Consider the following 21,785-nt stretch of genomic DNA (forward strand, 5'->3'; position numbering starts at 1 on the left):
CCTGACTTTGGAGAGACCCAGAACCAGTCCAGACATCCCTACACAGGTAGCTTTCCTTATCATTGGGGTTTCCTTCTCCCAGAGCCCTGCTGTGTGAGGCCCACCATGCTGCTTCTACTGGCTGTTTCCCATTTTTCCCCTGCTGGAGACCCTCACCAGACTTCTCCAGGTTGACCAGAAGGACCTCAGACTTTGCCTATAAACTGGTAGGGGAAACACATGAAGACCTCAGCTTGGCACCCCACCTCCAAACTCTGGCACCCTGAAAGAGGCCTTGTTTCTCCTTATCTAGTCTCTGACTCCACTGCTCCTCCTGGTGGCCAATCACTACCACTGGCAGATGCTGGGGTGGAGCGGGGGAACACCATGGAATCTACATTCCCTTCCAGTGAACACCCACAAGGACTGGAAACATGCTATGGTTTAAACATGAAGTGTTTCCCCCCAAAGACTCATGCACTGAGGGCTCGATCCCAAATGTGGCAGGTTCAGAGGTGGGACCCAGAGAGGTGACTGCATCATGAGGGTGCTGACCTCATCAATAGATTAACCCATTGACTAGTTCACTAGCTGAATGGCCATCAGGTGGGGGACCTAGCTGGAGGAAGCTGGTAGCTGGGGACACATGTTTGGAGGGTACATCCCACCCCCAGCCCTTTCCTCTCTCAGACTCTCTCCCTGCTCTCACTTCCTGTTGCCCTGGGATGAGCAGCCTGCCTCTGCCTCATCCTTCTGCCTCAGCATTTCTACCTTGGAACCCACTTACCATGGACTAAAGTCTCTGAAATCATGAGCCTAAATAAACCCTTTCTCTTTCAGGTTATATCAAGTATTTTGTCCCAGTAATGCAAAGGTGACTAATACAGTGTCTGTAATCTCAAAGAACAAGATGTGGCAGTATGATAAAGTTGGGTAAAATCATCTGTGGTGCAGGAGAAAGAAGCAGGGGGCAGGGTGTTGAGGGGTCACAGGGCCTCTAACAGCCAACAGGAAGAAAACATCAATAGCAATGAAAAAGAAAGGAACAAGGGTCCACAGGGTGATGAGTGCAAAGACCAGGACACCCTGAGATGAAATTACATTAAAACCACAAGGTCAAGATGGACAGCATTCATCTCTAGTCCAGGCCATGTCATGAGACTGCTGAGGCATTTCAGAACCTGGCCACCTCCAAAACTGCAGGGTCCTCCCCACAAGAGGCTGTGATCAAGTTCATCTGACTGACCACGAGAACTTTCTCAGTGGGATGGCCAGATTTAGCAAAGACAAGTACAGATGCGTGATGACATCTGAATCTCAAGTGAGTAATGAACAACCTGGTAAGTAGAAGTATGCCCATGTAATATTTGAGACATACTTAAACTAAAAAGTTAACTGTTTATCCAAAAGTCAGATGATGTCACCAGGGGTCCTGTATCTAATCAGGCATCCCTATTTGGGAGGTCTGAGAAAGGGAGTGGTAGGCATGGACTAGGGTCAGGGTGTCCAGCAAGCCAGGAAGAAGAGCTCCCTACACCACTGTCAAAGGAGAGTGTGTGTCCTTGGGCTCCAGTCCCTATAAGGTAGTGGGTGTTCTTAAGGCTGCCTGCTGCACCCACGTTCCTGGGGCCCACGTAACTCTCCCCATCCAAAACAGGCTTCTCATGCCCAGCTCCGGTGGGACCCACCTGGGAGTCCTTCCAAGACACTCTGATGTTGAAGTTCTGGAACTGAAAACCCCCAGTGACCAGCAGCTCCCCAGGTCTCAGAACCACTGCTCGGCACATACATTCTCCTTGCGGCCTTCCAGCTGTGACGTGGCATTCCGTTTGATATCCTTGGGGGACACAGCACCTCAGCCACTGTGGACCCTCAGCCCACCATGATGTGCACCATGCAGGGATCCAAAACTTTGTAACCCGGGAAAGTTTCTTCTACTAGAGTCGTTGGCAGAGGTTAAGGGCACGACAGGCCAGGAGATACCTGACTGAACTGCTGCAAGTCACCTGAGGGAAACCCCAGAGGACCTGGCCAGGGGAGAAGTGGAGCATAGTGTGGACCCCGAAAGGATTCCTGGGAAGAAATAAAATTACATAGACACGTGGATCCAGCTTACAGCACTCTCCTGGGGAGATCACCACTTCCTCCTGATGGAGTTCATCTCCCCTGCATGTTCTACCTGTCCCTGGCTGCTTAGAAGTGTTTTATTTTTGTTTCTGTTTTGTTTTTATAGTCCTGCAGATTGAACCCAAGGCTTCTGCACCAACTTACATTCTCTGCCCCTACTGTATTTTTTTAAGATCTTGGGACAGGATCTTGCTAAAATCTTGCTAAATCACTAAGTTACCCAGGCTGGGATCCAACTTGCCATCCTCCTGTGTCAGCCTTCCAGAGTGTAGAAAAGGATTCCAGGTTGTGCACCACTCTGCTGAGCCGCAGACAGCTAAGGTTCTGCTCAGGCTCAGGGGGTGAGAAAAACCATCATCCCTGGAGTGAGGCCCCAGATGCGTGTATACCCAAGGTCTGTTCTTCACTTCTTGGTTCCTCACTCAGGCACAGACTGTAACCACTAGGCTGTCCTCCTGCCATGGCTTGAATGTGACTAGTAACCCAAGAGCCATGTGTTGAAGACCTGATCCCCAGTGTGGCACTGGGAGGCAACGTGGAATCTTCAAGTGGCGGGTTCCAGTGGAAAGCAATTAGGTCTCTGAGAGCTGTTGTAAAAGAGCAGGTCATAGTAGCAGATGCCTGTAATCCCAGCCACACAGGGGAATGAGACAGGAGGGTCACAAGTTCAAGGCCAGAACAAGACCCTATTCAAAATAAAAAGTTTTAAAAGGGCCGAGCCAGACATGGTGGTTCTTGGGAGGCTGAGGCAAATTTGAGCACAACTTGAACTATATAGGGAGTTCAAGCCAGCCTGAACTATATAGCAAGACTGTCTCAAAAATTAAGTAATAAAAATAAAAAGGGCTTGAGATATAGTTCAGTGGTAGAGCACTTGCCTAGCATGTGTGACTCTGGGTTCCATCTCTAGTACCCAAAGGAGAGGGGAAAAAAGAGCTTGCTTGGATTCTCCCTAATCTCTGGTTTGACATGGGATCTCTTCTCTCACTCCTACTCCTGCTATGATGTGATCCAGCTGCTCTGAGGTCCTCACCAGAAGCCAAGCACAGGGGCCCTTCAACTTTCAGTCTCTAAAACAGTAAGCTAACTAAATCTCTTTTCTTTATAAAATACCCAGCCTCAAGCATTTCATTATAGCAATGGAAAACAGATAAATACATCCCCACCTGCCCTAAATCACCCCTACAAGAGTCTTTAGTGGGCAAATCTGATGGATCCTGCTCAGTCTCATCACATCCAACCTCTCCCAGAAGTGCCAAAGGGGGACATGCAGAGAATCTTCCAAATGACCACCTTTGAGAGCAAAGTGGGGGCTGTTAGTAAGTAGACCAAGCTGCTGGTATAAATGGGGAGCCCCCTCCTGCAACTCCTTCCTCCTTCAATCCCTCTCGTCTGTCCCTTAACAGTTAACGTCCCTAGCACACAGAGCAGTTGTAGGACAGTGAAACTACCATATGTGCTGCTGGAAAGGTAGAAGCATGCCACGGTCCATTTGTCCAGTCTGCAGACACCAAGAGGGACCCTACGCTAACTACGTGCTTTGGTGATTAATGTCTCTCTTTTTCCTTTTCTCTTCTCTTCTCTCTTTCTTTCCCCTTCCTCTGTTTCTTTCTTTGGTACCAGGAATCAACCCAGGGCCTTCACACTCAGCTATACCCTTAGAACTTTTTGTTGTTTATTTTGGGCCTTGCTAAGTTACTAAACTATTTTGTTTTGTTTTGCTTTGCTTTGTTTTGTTTTGTTTGTCTTTTTGAGGCAGGGTCACACCATGCAGTTCAGGCTGGTCTTAAGCTCACTTTGTAGCTCAGGCTGGTTTCAAACTCGTAATGATACTCCTGCGTCAGCCTCCTGAGTGCTGGGATTACAGGTGTGTGCCGCCACGCTCAGATAAAATTACTAAATTGCCCCAGGCAGGCTCAAGTTTGTGATCATCCTCCTTCAGCCTCAGAAGGTGGCCTCTCAGGTGTCAGCCACTCACATCAAACCTCTGGTTTCTTGAACAGGATCTCACTATGCAGTCCAGGCTGGCCTTTAACTCACTATATAGATCAGCCTAGCCTCAAATTTGTGGCGATCCTCCTGCCTCAGCTTCCTGAGTACTGGAACTTGTGCCACCAAGTCGACTTATTTTTTTCTAAAAATACATTTTTTCAAAAAATTGTTTTTCTAATACAAAGTTTTGCTAAATTGCTAAACTGTCCAGGAAGGAACTCAAACTGCCAATCCTTCTGCCTCAGCCTGGCTCGGTGCTGGGATGCAGCATGCACCAGGCATCAGTATTCACTGATTCTAACGCTACACTGGTGGAGGACACTGATTGTGGGGGGGCTGTGGTTGGATAGGAGGGCTCTGGGAACTCTGTGCTTTCCAGCCACTTTTCTGTGATCCTAAAGCTGCCCTAAATAATGAAGTCTATTTTAAAAAGTTATTGTATCCTTAAGGTATGGATGGATAGGCAAATTGAAGTGTGTGCATGTGATGAAATATTATTCAGTACTAAGACGAGCAAAAAGAACTAAGCCACAGTTAGGATGAGCCTTGAAAACATTTTAAGTGAAACACACACAGAAGGGGGCCATGGGAGACCTGAGGACCCAGCTTTGGGGGTGCCCGCTCTGACGGGGAGAAGGCACTAACAGGAAGAAAGCTGAGGCCATAAGAAGGGCTGACTGGGACAGATCCTAGGATCTACGAAAGGAGTCCAAGGGGCAAGGCAGTCAGTAGTGTTGAGTGCTGCCAAGAACAAGGGGGAGAGCCAGGTACGGTGGTGCAGATCTGTAATCCCAGTGATCCAGGAGGCTGAGACAAGAGGATCCCAAGTTTGAGCCCAGCCTGGGCTCAAAACAAATAATAAGAAAAGTGCTGTTTAGTGTGATAATGCCTGCCTGTAATCCCAGCACTCTGGAGGCTGAGGCAGGAGGACTGCTATGAGTTTGAGGCCAGCCTGGGCTACATAGTGAGTTCACAGCCTGTCCCACAAAACCAAAAAACCAACAAAAAAGTGCAGAGGATGTAGCTCAGTGAGTGTAAAGACCTTGGGTTGGGTCTCCAGTACCAATAAAACAAAACAAAATGGGGACAAGACCTCAAATTCTGCTAACAAGGAAGTCCCCGATGACCTCCGAGAGTTTTTCTAGAAGAACTGGTGTGGGGATGCTTAGAGGAAGTTGAGGAGGGCCGATGTCTTGGCCCATCTTGAGGGGGCGTTCTGGAGCTGAGAAGCTCTCGGAGAGCCAAGCCAAAAACTGGCTTTTTGGTTCTGACCCAACTGCTGGAGAGGCCATTCCTTTGAACTGTGAGAGATCCTGGAGAATTTCCAGCTTCCAGTCACCAGTGTAGGGCCAGGTAGGGGAGAAGAACTTGAGATCACTTTCTCCAAGCATCAGTGTGGCACGCATGTGTGGGTGTACTTCAACCTCTGGGGTAGTGAGCCCTGTAACATGGGAAAGTGCTCCCACACCAACACACTCCTGTACGGTATGCTGTCACCTCAGGCCTGCCGTCCTGCTCCCACAGCACCACTGCCCAGGACCTCCCTCCCTGGGCTCTGCCAGGTCACCCAGCACCTCACCAACGGGCTATGCCGTCATTTACCTTCATTACTGGTGTGTGCAGAGGTGGGGTGGGGAGTGTGGACCAGATACCTGGGGTGGAGGGGTGCAGTGTCTCCTTAGGAAGAGTCCTGTCCTCGAGCACAGAGTGGACGATAACTTCTATCAGGCAGGAAAGAACCAACCTGTCAGGGATCTGGCGCTTGAAGACTTTTTTTTTTGACAGGGATTTGCCACGTAGTCCAGGCTGGCACCGAACTCCCTGTGTGACCCATGCCTGCCACCACACCCAGATGGAGACTTCTGACTGTGTACATGGGACTCCCACTTCTCCCACCCATAACAATTAATTCTGAGGAAGTCAGGAACCCGATACTCAACTTCCTCAGTCCCTAACTGCAGAGGGCCCCCTTCACTTGCCACTACCCAGGCCCTGTGGCTTTTCCACTTTACTTTCTTTGGCTACTTATTTTTTCTTTTTTTGGTACTAGAGATTGAACTCACGACCTCTCACTTGCCAGGGAGGTGCTTACCCTGCTGAACTAAATCCCCAGCCCTCTTTGGCCACTTACTAACCTTGGGTTTTCACTGTCTCTCTCTGCTGCAGCTGCTGCCCTTAGCAGTGGGAACCCAATTCCGTACTGATAGATGTTGTGTCTCCTCTGCCTCTCACACACTACGATTTTATACCCGCCACAGTCTCTCCTGCCACTTGCAGTGCTTACCTGCCTGCCGCCAGCAGGTCGTAGTGGAATGCACCAGGGCCATCACACTGACACTGGGACTTGCCCCTGGGTGTTGGTCTGTCACTCAGTGGTCAGCTCCAAAATCCCATCCAGGGGCTGGGGATTTAGCTCAGCGGCGTAAGCACCTGCCTTGCAAGCAGGCAGCTGTGAGTTCGATCCCCGGTACCGATAAAAAGGAAAAAGACAAAAAAAAAAAAAAAGTCCAAAATCCCATCCAGAATCTGTTTCCCAAGCCCACTATCATGCAGGCCAGATTCCCCATGAAGCAGACTGTTGGCTCTTCGATCTGAATGGAGAAGCTCACTGGGGAGGGTCTGCCTATTAACACCAGTGAGGGAGGAAAGGGGCAGAAGTGGGCCCAGGGAGGAGCTGGGCTGAGATGAGCACTGAGCTGCAGCAGTGCTTGGCTGATCCCAGGAGGAGCGTTGAGGCTGGATGGCCCGTCACAGATGTCTTGAGTGGAACTCAGAAGTAGGCCATCTTCTCAGCCAAGGGCAGTCAGTCCTAGGAGAGGGATGCAGCTAGGAGCCATCAGCGGCCCAGCTGGCTGGGCAGTGAGGAGGAGTTCCTCAGACATGAAGGGGCTTGGGGCTACACCTTGGGACATCCACGGCCGCTTGGTCCCTGGCCTTGGATTGCATGTGGAGCTTGAGGATGAAGACTGAACCTCAAGCGATCAACTTGGTACTCAGAGAGGTGACACTGCTGTTGGCCAGGATGAGGACTCCAGGAGAAGAAACCCTCTGGGGAGAAGATGAGTGCACTCTGCCTGTGGCTGCTCATGTCAAGAAAGCAGCCACGAGGCAGTGCTAAGGAGAGGGCCCTGGCCTGGCCGCTTGAGGGTCAGCGGTGAATACAGCGGGTAGCACGGTCAAACAAGCAGCACCAGTCAAGCAGGCTCGGCCCCGGGTCTTCAGGGAGGAAGACCTGCTAACTCCAGGCTCTCTCGTGTCCACCACCTTCCCCTGCCCCAGTGCAGTTTCAGTGGGCAGGTCGAACCCATCCTCACGGCAGGAGTAAGAAAGGCTGAGAGCCAGCTGGTCTGCATCCTGCTCCTGAGTGAGCTGCGCGGTGATCTTGGGCAGACCAGTGCTTCTCCCAGGGAGTTAGTGGGAGGTGGGGTGAGCTTTCAGCAGACGAAGGGCCCTTTTAACTTCAAAAGCTCAGGGGTTTTGAGTGACCTTCAGTGGGAGGCAGCCATTTCTCCAGCCAGCCAGATGAAGGTATGGGAGGCTCCTCTCTAATTCTACCCTTCCCAGCTGAGTCCCAGGAGCCCTTAGAGCACCCAAACACTTGCTCTTTGTGGGCCAGCCTGGGTCTGTTGGTACAGTGAGATATGTAGAGACCAAAGCTCCCCCAAGGGGCATTATGGGACCCTCTGGAAAGGAGACAGGCCTGCTTCCCCCATATCTTCCTGAATACTGATCATTCCCGTGCCCACCCCTACAGGAAGCAGAAAGGCAGAAGTGGCTGCATGTCTGGCAGGCACATTTGTAAATAAGTAAAACCTCTCCTGTGTGAGTTTGGTGTTGGGGCCATGAGAAGAGGAGTTTGTTCATTATGGAATGAACTTTTTCTTCTTCCTGTATCTCAACAGTGATGAACATAAAAACCAAGCAGCTGCGTCTACTGCTACTTACCCCACTCGCCAGCTGGGAGTACAGGACTATAGCTGGGGGCACAGGGTCTGGCAAGAAGTCAAGCCACCCAGGCCTCGGCTGGAGCATCTCAGATCTGAGTGCTGTCCACCAAAGACACTATGAGGTGGCAGAGGCAGGTGCGGGGGGAGGTCCAGAATGGTTCACACACAGCTCAAAGTGGGAGCAATTGAAGGAGCCTGGAGTGTGCACAGGCAGGAACTCACCCAAGAGCGCTCATCTCCCCACTGGGGCTCACTTGGTGGGGAATGGGGGGGCATTGAAGAGCAATGTAAATCTTCAGCCCCTGCCACCATCATTATTGAGCTCCAACACTGCTAGGCGGCAGGATAACACACACAAACACACCACGACCCACAGCTCAGCAGTTTAGGGAGTGGAGGAAGAACATTTGAAGTCAAGGACTCTCACCTCCCACCTGGCAGGTTCCCGATACTCTGCGTAAAGCACTTAGCATGGTACTACTGAGCATGAAGTTACAGTTCAATAAGTGGTAGCTATTATTAGCCATTATTACAAGAAACCTCAGAATAAACATGTCCTGTCTTCCTGGAGTGCCAGTTTTACTCAGATTAGGGAGAAAAGGACAACATTTTTTGGTATTAAAACAATCAGCACAGGAATATGCCAGAGTAGAGCGTTTTTGGATTTTTGGCATTAAACATAGATCCAAGGCCTGCCCTACCCCTTCATTCCTACTTCCTCATCCTAGCCCCCCCCCCCTCCCGGGAGGGTTGAGGCAGGAGGGTCACAATGAGTGCGAGGCCAGCTGCACAACCTAGTAAGACCCTGTCTCAAAAAAACAAAACAAAACAAAAACAAAAACATTATTTCAACTGAGGAAGTTAGAGTCAGATCTTGAATATTTTTTATTTCTTTTGAATAACCCTTTATGATCTTTCCTCTGAGAGAGTATCTAAATCTTTTGGAACCTACTAAGTGACACATTAAATTAGCAGAGTCGCTACTCGTATTTTAAAATGGCAATACAAAGTAGACCTTAGGACTTTCTGTTTGTTCTGCCAGTCAGAAATTTAGTCTAACTAGTTGAAGTGTTATAATAATCCTTAAGCTTTTTTAAGGAAGCTATGTTCCAGGCCCTGTTCTACTTTATCTAATCCTTCCAACTACCCAGTGATACAGGTACTGTTATTTCCAACCCTATTTTACAGATGAGAAAATTGAGGTGAAAAGAAATTTACTCTCCTACCTTTATAGATTAGTAAGTGGCAGTGCCAAAAACTAGAATCCACAGCTCTTACTTTTTTCTTTTTACCACTAGGGATTGAATTCAGGACCTTTGCACTGAGCTACATTTTCAGTCTTTTTTAAACATTTTGAGACAGAGTCTTCTTTTTTTTTTTTTTTTTTTTTTGAGACAGTCTTGTTAAGTCATTAAAATTGCTCAGGCAGTGCTTGAACTCGGAGTCCTCCTGCCACAGCTTCCCAGAGTGCTGAAATATAAGCATACACCACCATGCCCAGCCTGCCTCTCTTCACTTCATATTCTGCCTCTTTCCATGCAAAGGAGGCCTCGAAGAATTTTGAACTCATCTATGGATTTAAAGCTAAACCACTGGAAGCTGGGTGTGGTGACCCAGGCTCATAATCCCAGCACTCAGGAGCCTGAGGCAGGATCATCAAGAGTTCGTGGCCAATTTAGGCCACATGGTGAGTTTAAAGCCAGCCTAAACTACAGAGCAAGACCTTGTCTGAAAGGACAAAAAAAAAAAAAAAAAAAGGGAAACCACTGGAGCCACGGATACTTGCTTTTCTTACATTTCTCTGGGCCTCCTTTATCTGCTCCTGGTCAATCTTTGTTTTTTCTTTTTCTTTTTCTTTTTTTTGGTCTTTTTCGTTTTTTATCGGTACCAGGGATCAAACTCACGACTGCCTGCTGCCTGCTTGTAAGGCAGGCGCTTATGCCGCTGAGCTACATCCCAGCCCCTTCCTGGTCAATCTTAAGGGGTCATGACTTACTGACCTATCAAGTACCTACTTTGCTTGGAATTCCTGTTATGATGTACTCTATGTATGCTCTATACCTATCTATTATAGCCTTGCTTACAAGCTTCTTTGGTGTTGCTTTTTTTAGTTATGTAATACATATTTGTTTTGTCTTCCCAACTAGATTGAAAACACGTATAGGGCAGAGACGGTATTTCTTCTTCCCTAACTCATAGTGCCTAGCACCAGGCAGGGCACCAATGGTGTTTTATTAAAAGTTGTTGATAGCCTATGGACAATCTTCCACCCCACCATGGCCACTCCCTTTTTCCTCGGTGACCACTCCACTTCCCTCCCCCTTAGATCCCCGCCCCTTGCCGATCACTTCGCGGTTATCCCCTGGGACCCGTCCCACACCCCCCTCCCCACCCCCACTCCGCCCCAGCATGTCCAGCGTCCCCTAGCGACGAGGCGGCGGCTCCTAGCAACCGCATCCCGGTACCCTGACGACGGCTGTACGTAGGGTTACGTCACCACGCCGCGGCCCTGCCCCCGCGCCGTCGGCCCCGCCTCTCCCACCTCCCCGCCTCGTCTGCCGCCGCCGCCGCCACCACCACCACCGCCGCCGCCGCCCGAGACTCCAGCAGAGCAGTTATGGCGGACCCCGCAGCCTCCGCGCCCGCGGCTCCCGCTCCCCCTCCCGCCCAGGCCCCAGCTCCAGAGGCCGCCTCAGCCCGGGCCGCAGCCCACTCCCTGACCCCAGCCCAGGCCTCAGTGCCAACGCCGGCGCCAGCCTCGGACTCGGCCTCGGTGCCGTCCTCAGACTCCGGCCCCGAAGCCGGCTCGCAGCGCCTGCTCTTCTCCCACGACCTGGTTTCGGGTCGCTACCGCGGCTCGGTGCACTTCGGGCTGGTGCGCCTAATCCACGGCGAGGACTCAGACTCCGAGGGAGAAGAAGAGGGCCGCGGCAGCTCAGGCTGCTCGGAGGCCGGGGGCGCGGGCCACGAGGAGGGCCGGGCCAGCCCGTTGCGCCGCGGCTATGTGCGCGTCCAGTGGTACCCCGAGGGCGTCAAGCAGCACGTGAAGGAGACCAAGGTGCGGCCGGGCGGGAGTGCGGGAGGCAGGCTGTGCCCGCCGCGGTGCCACTGCAGTGCCGCGGTGAGAGCACAGCCTCGGCAGAGGGTGCTCCGTGCACAGTCATTGCTCTAGCCCGGGCGCACCCGCCAGCGGGAGTCGCTGGCCTGGGACCGGGCCTGGGTTTCTCGGTTTAAGGGGGAGGGTACTTGCAAGCTCTGCTAGGCTGTAGAGATGGCCTCGGGATGCTAGTCGCGGACCGACGCCCGTGGGGACCTCCCCAGCGCTGAGGCGCGTTCGGCATTACACCAGTGCCACTGTGCGGCGTTTCACTGACCCCCGGATCTGGGTGCTGCATTGTGCATCCGGAAAGGAAGGCCGTACCTGGTCCGTGCAGGAGGGAAGAGTGATGGGCATGCCAAAACAAAGATAGAGGTGAACATCCCAGCCAACTTGAAAGAAGAAATCAAAAACACCAAGAAGTTCACTAGATTGCAGAATGGGTGATGGTGAAGCAGCCCAACCCATTTTTGTTTTGCTTAGTAACCTCATTCTAATTGCTGTGACAATTTTGTGAGTAAAAATCATCAATAATTGGAGCCACGATATTAATAGATTAATAGTACTGGGGAAGGTGATGACAGCTATGACTGGGAGGGAAACATGGCTAGAGGAACTGACCAATTTGGAAATCTGCAGGGTTATTCTTGACCAGAGTGAGGCTGTTAAGCAAAAACCAGATTTCGTGGTCTGTTGGGATGAGGCTGGTGAACATAGCAGTTTCACAGAAAGAGGGGTTTTATCGTTGTAAGCCTGAAACACCAAGGTTGGTTCTGTGACTTGTTTTCCTAGTGTGAATTCTTATCAGTGATTCACACACGAAGACACCTCTTCCCCACCAGCCCTTCTCCTTCAGGAGACCATTTCTAAGCACAAACCAGGCCTACAGCGGTTCAGGTACCTGGGAAGTAGAATCTGATTTCAAGGAAGACACTTGAGAAGTTATCTGGGTTTCTCACACTGGGAGACAGAGGTGACAGAGGACTAGGGCTTCATGCCACCCTACAAAGGGGACCTGTTAAAACTGGGGCAGGACCCCTACCCCCAAGCCACTGTGATCTTTTCGCAGTGCAGGAGTAACTGCTGACCCTGATGGGCTGGGTGTGTTTCTTACTGATGTATATGCATCCCCAGCCACAAATCCACACGTAGGACCCCACTTCTCCATGAAATGAAAACCAGGAACTGCTTGAAGAAAATTGTGAGTTCATTTGGAAAATATTACATTTTGCAGCAGAATGCTTGTTAAAGATTACCACCCCTGTTGTATTGGGCGAAGATTATTACTGTATATTCACACACAAATGTCAGCTTACTAAGCCGATGGTGGATTTCTCAGTTTTTAAAAATCTTTTTCACCACCGCTCTTATCTAGAGGCTTGTGGGTTTTGAAGTGCTACTCATTTGATTCTGGTGTCCTGGATCATGAAGTGGCCTCCTGCCCTGAGACTCAGGGAGGCAGGCCCAGCACACCCTGGAAGCTGATGTGTTTATCAGTTGTTGTTCCTGTTCATCATGACTCTAGTGGTTAACTTTGTTTACAGTCATGTTCTGTCTGCCCCCCCCCCCACTCCACCCCCCACTGTGTGTACTCATACAAAGTTTGACTTAAAAATACCTGTTTTGGAGTAAAGTAGAAAATGGCTTTAAGGCATCAGCTTAGATGGATTTTTGAAGCTACCCTTTTGATACTTGTTTCTAGCGTTTTGGAACCCAGTCTATGGCTTTGGTTGTGATGTTTTCTTTGCCACAGTTCTACAGCTTCTATAGCAAAAGTCCAGGGGCATAGAAATTCCAAGTGTGTGATGGTATGTAGCACCCAGTTATGGGTGGCAGTACCTAATTTTTAAGGACCCGAGAATGGGTTAGGGCTTTTCAGGAAGGGAGTGTTTAATACCTGGTAGCTGTCTGTTACCATGAGTTGTAGGCACATGTGACCCTTCCTGGTCAGCTAAATGTCCCCCACTTTGCTCCTGGACAATGACAAAGGTGGTAGTGTGGACGCTCAGACCTTGTGGTGTTGTAGATTTCTCTGTCACCTCTGCTCCTTATATGTTCCATCAAGGTTATAGTGTGCTGTAAGTAGAGACCTTTAAATCAAGACAGCATGTAGATTCTAATTCCTGCCCATCACTATCTAGGTAAGAGATCTGAGAACCTGGTTTTTGATAGAATAATGTGACAATTTTGAGATTCAATTTTTTTTTTCTTTCTAGCTGCTATCTATTGGAACATTTTTATGGGTTTTTGTTTGTTGGTTGGTTTGCTTTGGAATCTTTTTACCTTTTTTTGGGGAATCTTTTAAAAAGTGTCCATTTAATATGGCATGTTTCTTAGGTAGGCCTGGAGTATCTTTTATAGTTTTCATTTTAAATTGGAGGATAGGGACTGGGAATTTAGCTCAGCGGCATAAGTGCCTGCCTTGCAAGCGCGCGATCATGAGTTCAATCCTCAGTACTGTTTAAATAAATAAATAAAATTGGAGGATAGTGAATAAAGGCCTAGTATTAGTTTCTTAGTTTTTTTTTTTAAATGGTAGCAAAGTTTATTTGAAAAAGTAAAAACAAACAGTACGTGAGAAACTGGCTCTGCAGAAAGAGCTTGGGCGTCAAGTAAAAGAAGAAAAGCAAAATAAAAGTACACGGTGGAGGATGCAAGGCGGGTACTGTGCAGAAAGCCAGGAGAACCGAGTTTCTTAATCTTTAGTGAGCGTATTTACAAAGAGAGGTGAAGAAATGGGGCGGCAAGTAGCTTTCCTGCCACCTTCATGAAAATGTGCAACAGAAATCAAGCTGTTCTTTCATGAAGCTATGGAATTCATGGTCATACTCCTTGCAGCTCCCAAGAGCCAAGATTGAGATTCTAAGACTTGATACACTCCCATCGTTGGCTTGAACACTGGTGGTACCTGCATGACTGTCTCATTGGGTAGCTTGCACTGCATGGTACAGATGTCTCTATTTACTTTTATCGATCTTTTACTAATAAAATTAATAAAAAGTTTCCCAATAGTACAGTCATGCATATACCACTGGTAGTAAGACGTATGAGTTACGGCCCTGACATGAAGGTGTTTAAAGAAGCAAGTGAACTGGGCATGACGAGTGCCTGTAGTCTCAGCATTCTGGGAGGCTGAGACAGGAAGATCATAAGTTTGTGTCCAATAGAACAACTTAGTGGCTTAATAAGGCCCTGTCTCAAAAATAAAATTTTAAAAAGGGCTGGGATATAGCTCAGTGTGAAGGTTCAATCCCCAGTAGCACCAAAAGAATCAGAAAACCAATAGCAAGTTCCTCTTAGAGCGTCGCTTTTCTTCCCAATATCCAGGTCCCTGCAGCCAAAGAGTCCATATTTGTCCACTTCAAACTCTTCCCGTATGATCCAGGGCTCCTCTTCAGAGGCCAGCCCTTCCCCATTGCTGCTCATCCTTTGAGTTAAACTGGAATGAAGCCAGATGCTGACAGCTTCTTACATCCTCCTGAGCCTGGTTAGACACTGTGGGTCGTCCTGGTCTCCACCTGCCTTCCCTGCACAGAGCAGCTCTGTGAGAGGCACAGCAGGTCCCTTCTGTCAGTGCAGGTTCCTCTTCCTTCCATGGTGGCCTGTTTGTTCTTTTTGTTTGTTTTTCTACCTCATGGGCATCATCATCTTTTAAGTTGCTGAAACATTCAGGGTCTGCTGAATGCTTCTAAACTGAAGCTGCCTATGACTATCCTGCTTTTGTGAAGCTGTGTATGAAGCACCCTTGATGACAGATCCCTCAGGAATTGGCTTTGCAGTTTATTTTTGGCTCCCGCTCAGGCCAGCATTTCCACGAAGAAAGCTATTTAGGTGTAGTGTCAGAGCCTGAGAAGGTTGTCTCCCTTGTCCAGGTGCTGGGCCCATTAAAAGCAGTTTTTCTTAGTGATGTCATAGGGAGAAGTTATGTAAGGTTAACCAAGATGTGGGACTAAGTGCTTCTTAATTGCATTTTACTCCGATAGGATCACAGCTTGGAGACTCTAACAGCTGTTCAGTGATTTTATTCCTGTCTCTTAGTTTTTCCCTTTCAAACTCTTAGGTTTCTACACCTGGAAGGTGCCTCTATCTGGTCACTCCCTGACTCAAGGACCCTTTGACCAGGGGATGTGGTGTGTGTTTTGTGTACTACAATCGGAAATTAAAATCCTGGGGTGCTTTTTTGTCTGGCTCCTCCTCCGAATGACATTGCCCAGGTTACTCCTCATCTTATCTTTGCAGTGAATCCCAGATCTTTCTAGCTCCTGAAGTGGAATAGGTGGACATGTAGCCAGGTTATTCTCTGGATGGCCTCATGGTTACTAGCAGGCACTAATGGGCACTGATGGATAGAGCAGAGCCAGCCCCATCCCTTTAGGATGTCACTTCCATGTGTCACAGGGTGATGCCATTCCAAAAAGGCACCTTGAGAAATAAATGGTGTACAGGGTGGGGGTTGTTTTAGTGGCACAAGAATTTAATCTGTTTGTTTTGAGTCAGGGTCTTACTTTGTAGTTTAGATTGCCTATTATATTCACTGTGTAGCTCAGGCTGGTCTTGAACTCATGGTGATCCTTCTGCCTCAGCCTCTAGTATTGGAATCACAGGCATGTGCCATTGCCTCGGCCAGGACTTCCTAGTGGCTTGTGTTATGGGACCAGGTGGACTGTAGGGTTGATTCTATTCAATGTCTTCTAGCAAGATTTACAAACTTCATTCCTTTTTAATACAAACCTGCCTGTGGCCTCCAGGAGAGGCAGAATGAGTGTGTACTGTGTGTGATTGTTTTCCCCATTTTGAAGACCTCTTTTTAAAAGTCCCCCAAAACAGATAATAAGATTATAAACCACAAGGGTGCTATTTTTTTTTTTTTTTTTTTTTTGTCTTTTTCCTTTTTATTGGTACCGGGGATTGAACTCACGACTTCTTGCTTGCAAGGCAGGTGCTTATGCCACTGAGCTAAATCCCCAGCCCCAAGGGTGCTATTTTTAAGACAGCAAGTCAAACATCATACACTGTTTACCATGTTCCAGGCACTCTAGGCTCCTTGTGCTTACAGCAACCCTATAAATGAGTTGCAGTTACTAACCCCATATTTCAGAGGAAACTAGGAACAGAGAGGTTGAGTAACTTGCCCAGTGTCACGCTGGTGGTAAGTGGCAGAACCCGAATGCAAGTTGATGTAAATGTCATTTGTTCTCCCGGAGAATATGTAAGTTCAGGATTCACAGCTCCTTGCTATGCTTGACCAAGTAGTACCCTGAGCCACCAGGAATCACAAACCATGGGTGGCCTAACCAGCCTTTAAACACCAAGAGTGTTAGTGGAATATGAGGTGATTGCAGATGAAGCAGGAAAGTGCATGGTGATGGGGTGGATCAGGGTGCCCAGTGGAAGGGCAAGAGGGTGGTCACAGCAATGACAGGGTCAAGGAGTTTGGCAGTAGTGCTCACACTGGTCTATCTATATATTCTGACGCCAGGCATGATGGTGCACAGGAGGCTGAGGCAGAAGGATCACTGTTGGAGGCCAGTCTAGGATACATAGTGAGTTCAAGGCCAGCCTGGACTACCTAGTGAGACCCTGTCTCAGTAAAACCCCACCACATTCTATTTCTCGACTCCTTTGCACTCAATAGCTGTCAAGAATGCGTTTTATTTCTAGAGAAAGGCCCACAGTGTTGAATGAAAGCAGCTGTAGTCTGATTCATTCCACTGGCTTGAGTCCCCACCTCCACCTCCTGGAACAGAGCATGTGTACAGACACTCTCTCCCTCCCAGTGTCTGTTTCCCTGTGTTTTAGAAGGGCCGGAGATTTAGCTCAGTGCCTGCCTGGCAAGTGAGAGGTCATGAGTTGGATCCCCGGTACCAAAAAAAAAAAAAGGCTGGGCCTTAGAACCGCAACTTGACCTCCTCCCCTCTGCTGCTGCAGTCCTTATCCTGCTGGGAATGCTGAGTCATGAGACAGGGTCCTGAAGGATTCCCTGCAGAAGGGCTGAGCCCCACCTCCGTTCCAGGTCCCTTTCCCCTCAGTGGGGCGCATTCCATGTGGGCTTTTGTTTAAAATATAAAAGGTCTTTCTGTGCCTTTCCACTTGCACTTCACTGGGGTCCACATTTCTATTTCATTTTCCTGTCTTATCAGGATGAAGTCTCTCTCCCTCCCTTCCCCACTTGCCTACCATTGGGCCTCGTGGAATGTCTGGAACATGTTTAGGACCAGTGCTTTTAACAAGGGTGCCGTTGACGTGCGTCATGTGCATTGTCACTGCAGCAGTGCTGGGCATGTGATCAGGGTCAGCTGTGCCCTGGTCCCCTCGGAGTTGAAGTCAGGGCAGTTTCTGTGGGTCTCACCCTGGCGAGCATGACCTGAGCGCCAGTTCTTTGTGATAGAAGTGCTTGAAGTTTCCCTGATCAGTGCTTTACCTGATCATGGGCAGAGGGGGACTGTGCATTTAAATTAGTAATAAAAAGTAGAAAAATGCCAGGTATGGTGACATATGTCTGTAATCCTAGCACTCTGGGAAGCTGAGGAGGATTGTAAGTCTGGCCCCAGGCTGGCTAACTTGGTAGATTTGTGAGATTTTGTCTAAAAATTAAAAAAATTTTTTTTGTTTTTAAAGAGTTGGGAATATAAAAGCTTTTTATGAGCCTTCTAGGTTCTACTCTTAGTAACACGCATGTGGAGAAAAGCAACAGTTAAGACATTTATAAAGCGCTTTGCAGTTTCCAAGGTACTATGACTTTTTAACCTAGTAAGATATTTTTTCATATCCTGGAGATTGAATTCAGAGCCTTTGTATTGAGCTATATCCTCACCTCTTTTTCATTTGTTCTTTTGAGACCAAGTCTTGTTAAATTGCCCAGGCCAGGCTTGAACTTGGAATCTTCCTGCCTTTGCCTCCTAGGGTTACTGGAATTAGAGGTCTGTGATGCCCAGCTACGATTTTGGCTTTTAACTATCCCTGTGGCTTGAGCTTCCACTTGCCTGGGCAGCAGCCTCCGGGCCCTGGGAATGCCATGCTTGGGGATACAGCACCTACATGCTGCTCGCCGGCTCATGTCGGTCCTGACGTCTCAGCCAGCCTCAGGTCTATTAGGAACCTCCTGACAGGTTCCAGACAAGGAAGAACAAAATGCTTACTGGGATAGGTTTGTGGTTGAGAGTAAAATCGAATCATGTTAATGGTAGCCTCTGAAGTCCTCCACTCCAGGGTTATTTGCTCTGCCCAGACTGGCTATTGAAGGGAGCCTTGATCACTTGTGTGCAGGTCACCTAGAGACCCTGTGGGTACAGATATACTATGCTGTGTTTTTTAAAAGCAGGAATTGCGAAAGTCATTTTTCTCTGATTTAAACACCATGAACAAATAATCTGCCACTCAAAAGTGTTCAATTGGCAGTAATACTGGAATGAATATTCTTTGTGGGCAGGTCTGCCCCAGCATTTACTACTCTGCAGATGGGTCAAAGGAATGACACATTGCCAGGTCGCTTGTGGTTCAAATTGATAGCATAGCTATGACTGGGAAATAGGCAATGGCAAGTTAAGTTTAAAATGTTAGACAGTGAATCACGGGGGGCAGTCAGTCTTACCCAGTAAGAAGATGAGAACTCCCAGCCAGCACTGACAGACTCCTGCAGGCCGCTTTACGGAGAGTGGCCCTCGGCACCCTGCAGTGGCCCTGGTGATCTTCTTCCCAGCCGAATTCTGATCCTGGTCATCAGAGCCTGGCTGGGATGCAGGCTGGTGAAGCTACATCCTGGAGGCCTCCTCCTGGACAAGGGGCAGCACTTGTGAGGCTCCCCTGCAGCCCAGGCGAACACAAGGACACGTGTCTGTCATGTGGCCTCGGGAGCATTAGCCTGGGTCCTTACTGTGCAGGAAGCAGCCTGTGTGTGTCTGCTTGGGTTAATTACCTCAGGGATTTGGGGGCCTCTGAAGGTTAATGCTGTCATCTCTCAGCCAAGAAAGCATCCCTCCTGCTTGGGGGGCACCCCATCACTTGGGAGGGGGAAGTGGTTGTCTGCCTCCATTTCCTTGGGGCTTTTTCCCTGCATTAGCCTTTTGTCTGACCTCACGCGTAGGATGTGACAGCTGTCCTGCAGGTCACAGAGGACTCGTGAATTCCTGGTCACTGTGTTTGCTGACATGGTCTGAGTCCTTGTCCTCCTCTGGACCTGTCAGCTGTATTTAATGTGGTTGGCCATACACGTTTCATGGGAGCTTTTTCCCCAGGGTTCTCTTATGTTCTACTATACCCAAGTTTCCTCTCTCCCTCTCTTCCTTCACCGCCTCCTCTGCAACCCCTTGCAGTAAAGGGAACTGAACCCAGGCTATCACACGTACTAGGCAAGCACACTGGGCTGCATCCCCAACCCTTATTATTTATTTTCATTTATTTTAGGAGACAGGGTCTCACTATGAAGCCAGAACTGGCCCTAAATTGATGATCTTCCTGCATCAGCCTCCTGAGTGCTGGGGTTGATTGTAGGCACACACAACTGCACCAGGCTTTTTCAAAATTAATTATTGTGACACTGGGGAACTGATGAGTGCTTTACCACTGAACTTATATCCCTATTTCTCTTTATTTTTATTATTTATTTATTTTTGTTTGTTGTTTTTTTGAGACAGGGTCTTGCTATGTAGCTCTCATTGGCCTTGAACTTACTATGTTGCCTAGACTGGCCTCAACTTGTGGCCATGCGTCTGGCTCAGCCTCCTAAATGCTGGTATTACAGGCACGCACCACTCAGCATTACTTTTTTTTTTTTTTTTTAATTTTATTTAAGGAGAAAAAGAAAAAAAAGCAGAGAAAGGGTACAAGTTATATAGAATTTCAGAAAAAATAAAACAGTAGGAAATCACTAGTTAATAGATTACATATTGTCATCTTAGAAATAGTTGTTCAAGTTACAAAATTAAAGCATATAAAGTGGACATTCAAACAGTGTGACTGCAAACAGTTCTGTTCAGTGATCCAACAAAACTTAGTAATATGGTTATCTATCTTATACACTTAAATATACATGCAGTTATGTCCTTTAGAGCACTTTCTTTTCCTCTCTTTTGTACAATGACAATTACACATTTGGGGTTTTATTACTTTTTTTTGAAGAGAGTAAAACCAAATGTGACATAACAGAACAGAGTCAGTCAAATCAAAAGGATGGACATAATACATAATGTAAAAACAAAATACAACATGATCAACAGTGGTTACCATAATGCCTCTTAAAAAGAATTGCCTATATCATCAGTTATAATAAAATTGAACAAAACAGTAAAGCATAAAACCATTAAAACCAAAACATTGGAGACATTACAGGTCTTCAAAAGAAGACAATAGTCAACCAGAATGGGCGTCATAATGAATTTTACTGTCTTCACAGTTGTTGCCTATACTTTCAAACTTGGTACTATCAAGCAAAACAGCATAGAGGAAAATCAGTCAAAACAAGATGGTGAGAGCAATACAGGGTTTCAAATTGAGTTAATAGGAAATCAAAGTGGGTTACTATAATATATCCTGCTGTTTTTTATTTTTCCCTTAATTAAAGGATAAAAATAAAAGAGTAAATAATAAAAAAAGAGATTGAGATAAAAGAGGGCATAACAACAAAACAGCACAGGTCAAAACACAACCATTTAAGCAAAATAGTGTTTCACCACAAGATAATTGCGACATAAAAGTAGTTATCATAGTGTCTCTTTCCTTGAAATCTTTGAGTATAACTTCGTATACTGTAGCACCAAACATATCAAGACAATGTAAAACCGTTCAAGGGAATGACAGTATTACAGGGTATTTAGAATCAACTAACAAAATGAACAATGGTTTCTGTATAATCTCCTTGTGTATAAAAGTTTTTGTTTATGTTATCACATATAATAAAACCCACTAAGATACAACATGTTAAGACCAATGGAGACAGAAGAACAAAAGCTTGATGGGACTTCAAAACAAGATGATATTAAATCAGTACTCTTATGATGTCTTGTTTTCTCCAAAATAGCTGTTCCTACCATCCAACCTTCTCTGCCTCATTTCTGTTGAGCTCTTTTTCTGTCATTAGTTGTCAGTGTGTCTTCTTCATTTCACTTTCTGCTCCTTTCATTGTGGCCGCTCTGCCACTGTTTCTGGAATCTTGGTATTTTTCTTTTTTAGAATATCCTGCAGTATTCTCCGTAGAGTGAACTGGTGGTTGCAAATGCTCCTAGTTCCTCTTTATCCTGGAAGCACCTTGTTTTTCCATCAATTTCTAGGGACAGTTGTGCAGGATATATCAATCTTGGCTGGAGGTTATTATCTTTCAAAGCTTGAATTATTTCCCCCCATGCTCTTTGTGATTTGATGGTTTGTGCCGAGAAGTCTGCTGTAATTCTGATGGGTGTTCCTTGTAAGTGATCTGGTTCTTGTCTCTGGCGGCTTTTAATATTCTGTTCTTATATTGGATTTCTGGAATTTTGATTATTGTATGCCTGGGTGTAGCTCTGTTTGGGTTGTAGGTGGCTGGGGTCTTGTATGCCTCATACATCTGAGTATCTTTACCTTTTGCTAAATTAGGGAAATTCTCCTCGATTATTTCTGTGAATAGCTTTTGTAGTTCATTTGTTTGTGTCCCTACTTCTTCTTTTATGTTC

The 21,785-nt window shown here is 47.4% G+C and overlaps 1 protein-coding gene across 5 annotated transcripts in view; it reads left to right on the forward strand.

Moving 5' to 3' along the window:
- The first annotated feature begins 10,577 nt into the window (after nucleotides 1-10,577).
- Nucleotides 10,578-21,785, forward strand: part of Ube2o (ubiquitin conjugating enzyme E2 O) — a 60,753-nt gene continuing 49,545 nt past the window's right edge. For 3 of the 5 annotated variants that reach the window (XM_004999622.4, XM_003461440.5, XM_063241787.1), the window contains exon 1: nucleotides 10,579-11,103. In XM_004999622.4, coding sequence (XP_004999679.1) covers nucleotides 10,663-11,103 — 441 coding nt within the window. In that variant the 5' untranslated portion in view covers nucleotides 10,579-10,662. Of the gene's footprint in view, nucleotides 11,104-21,785 lie in introns of all 5 variants that reach the window. The other 2 variants (XM_023564973.2, XM_063241786.1) reach the window with 1 other exon arrangement.

This window comes from Cavia porcellus, unplaced genomic scaffold, assembly GCF_034190915.1.
Source record: "Cavia porcellus strain 051 isolate PalLab524CR breed Dunkin Hartley unplaced genomic scaffold, mCavPor4.1 scaffold_32, whole genome shotgun sequence".
NCBI classification, from domain to species: Eukaryota; Metazoa; Chordata; class Mammalia; order Rodentia; family Caviidae; genus Cavia; species Cavia porcellus.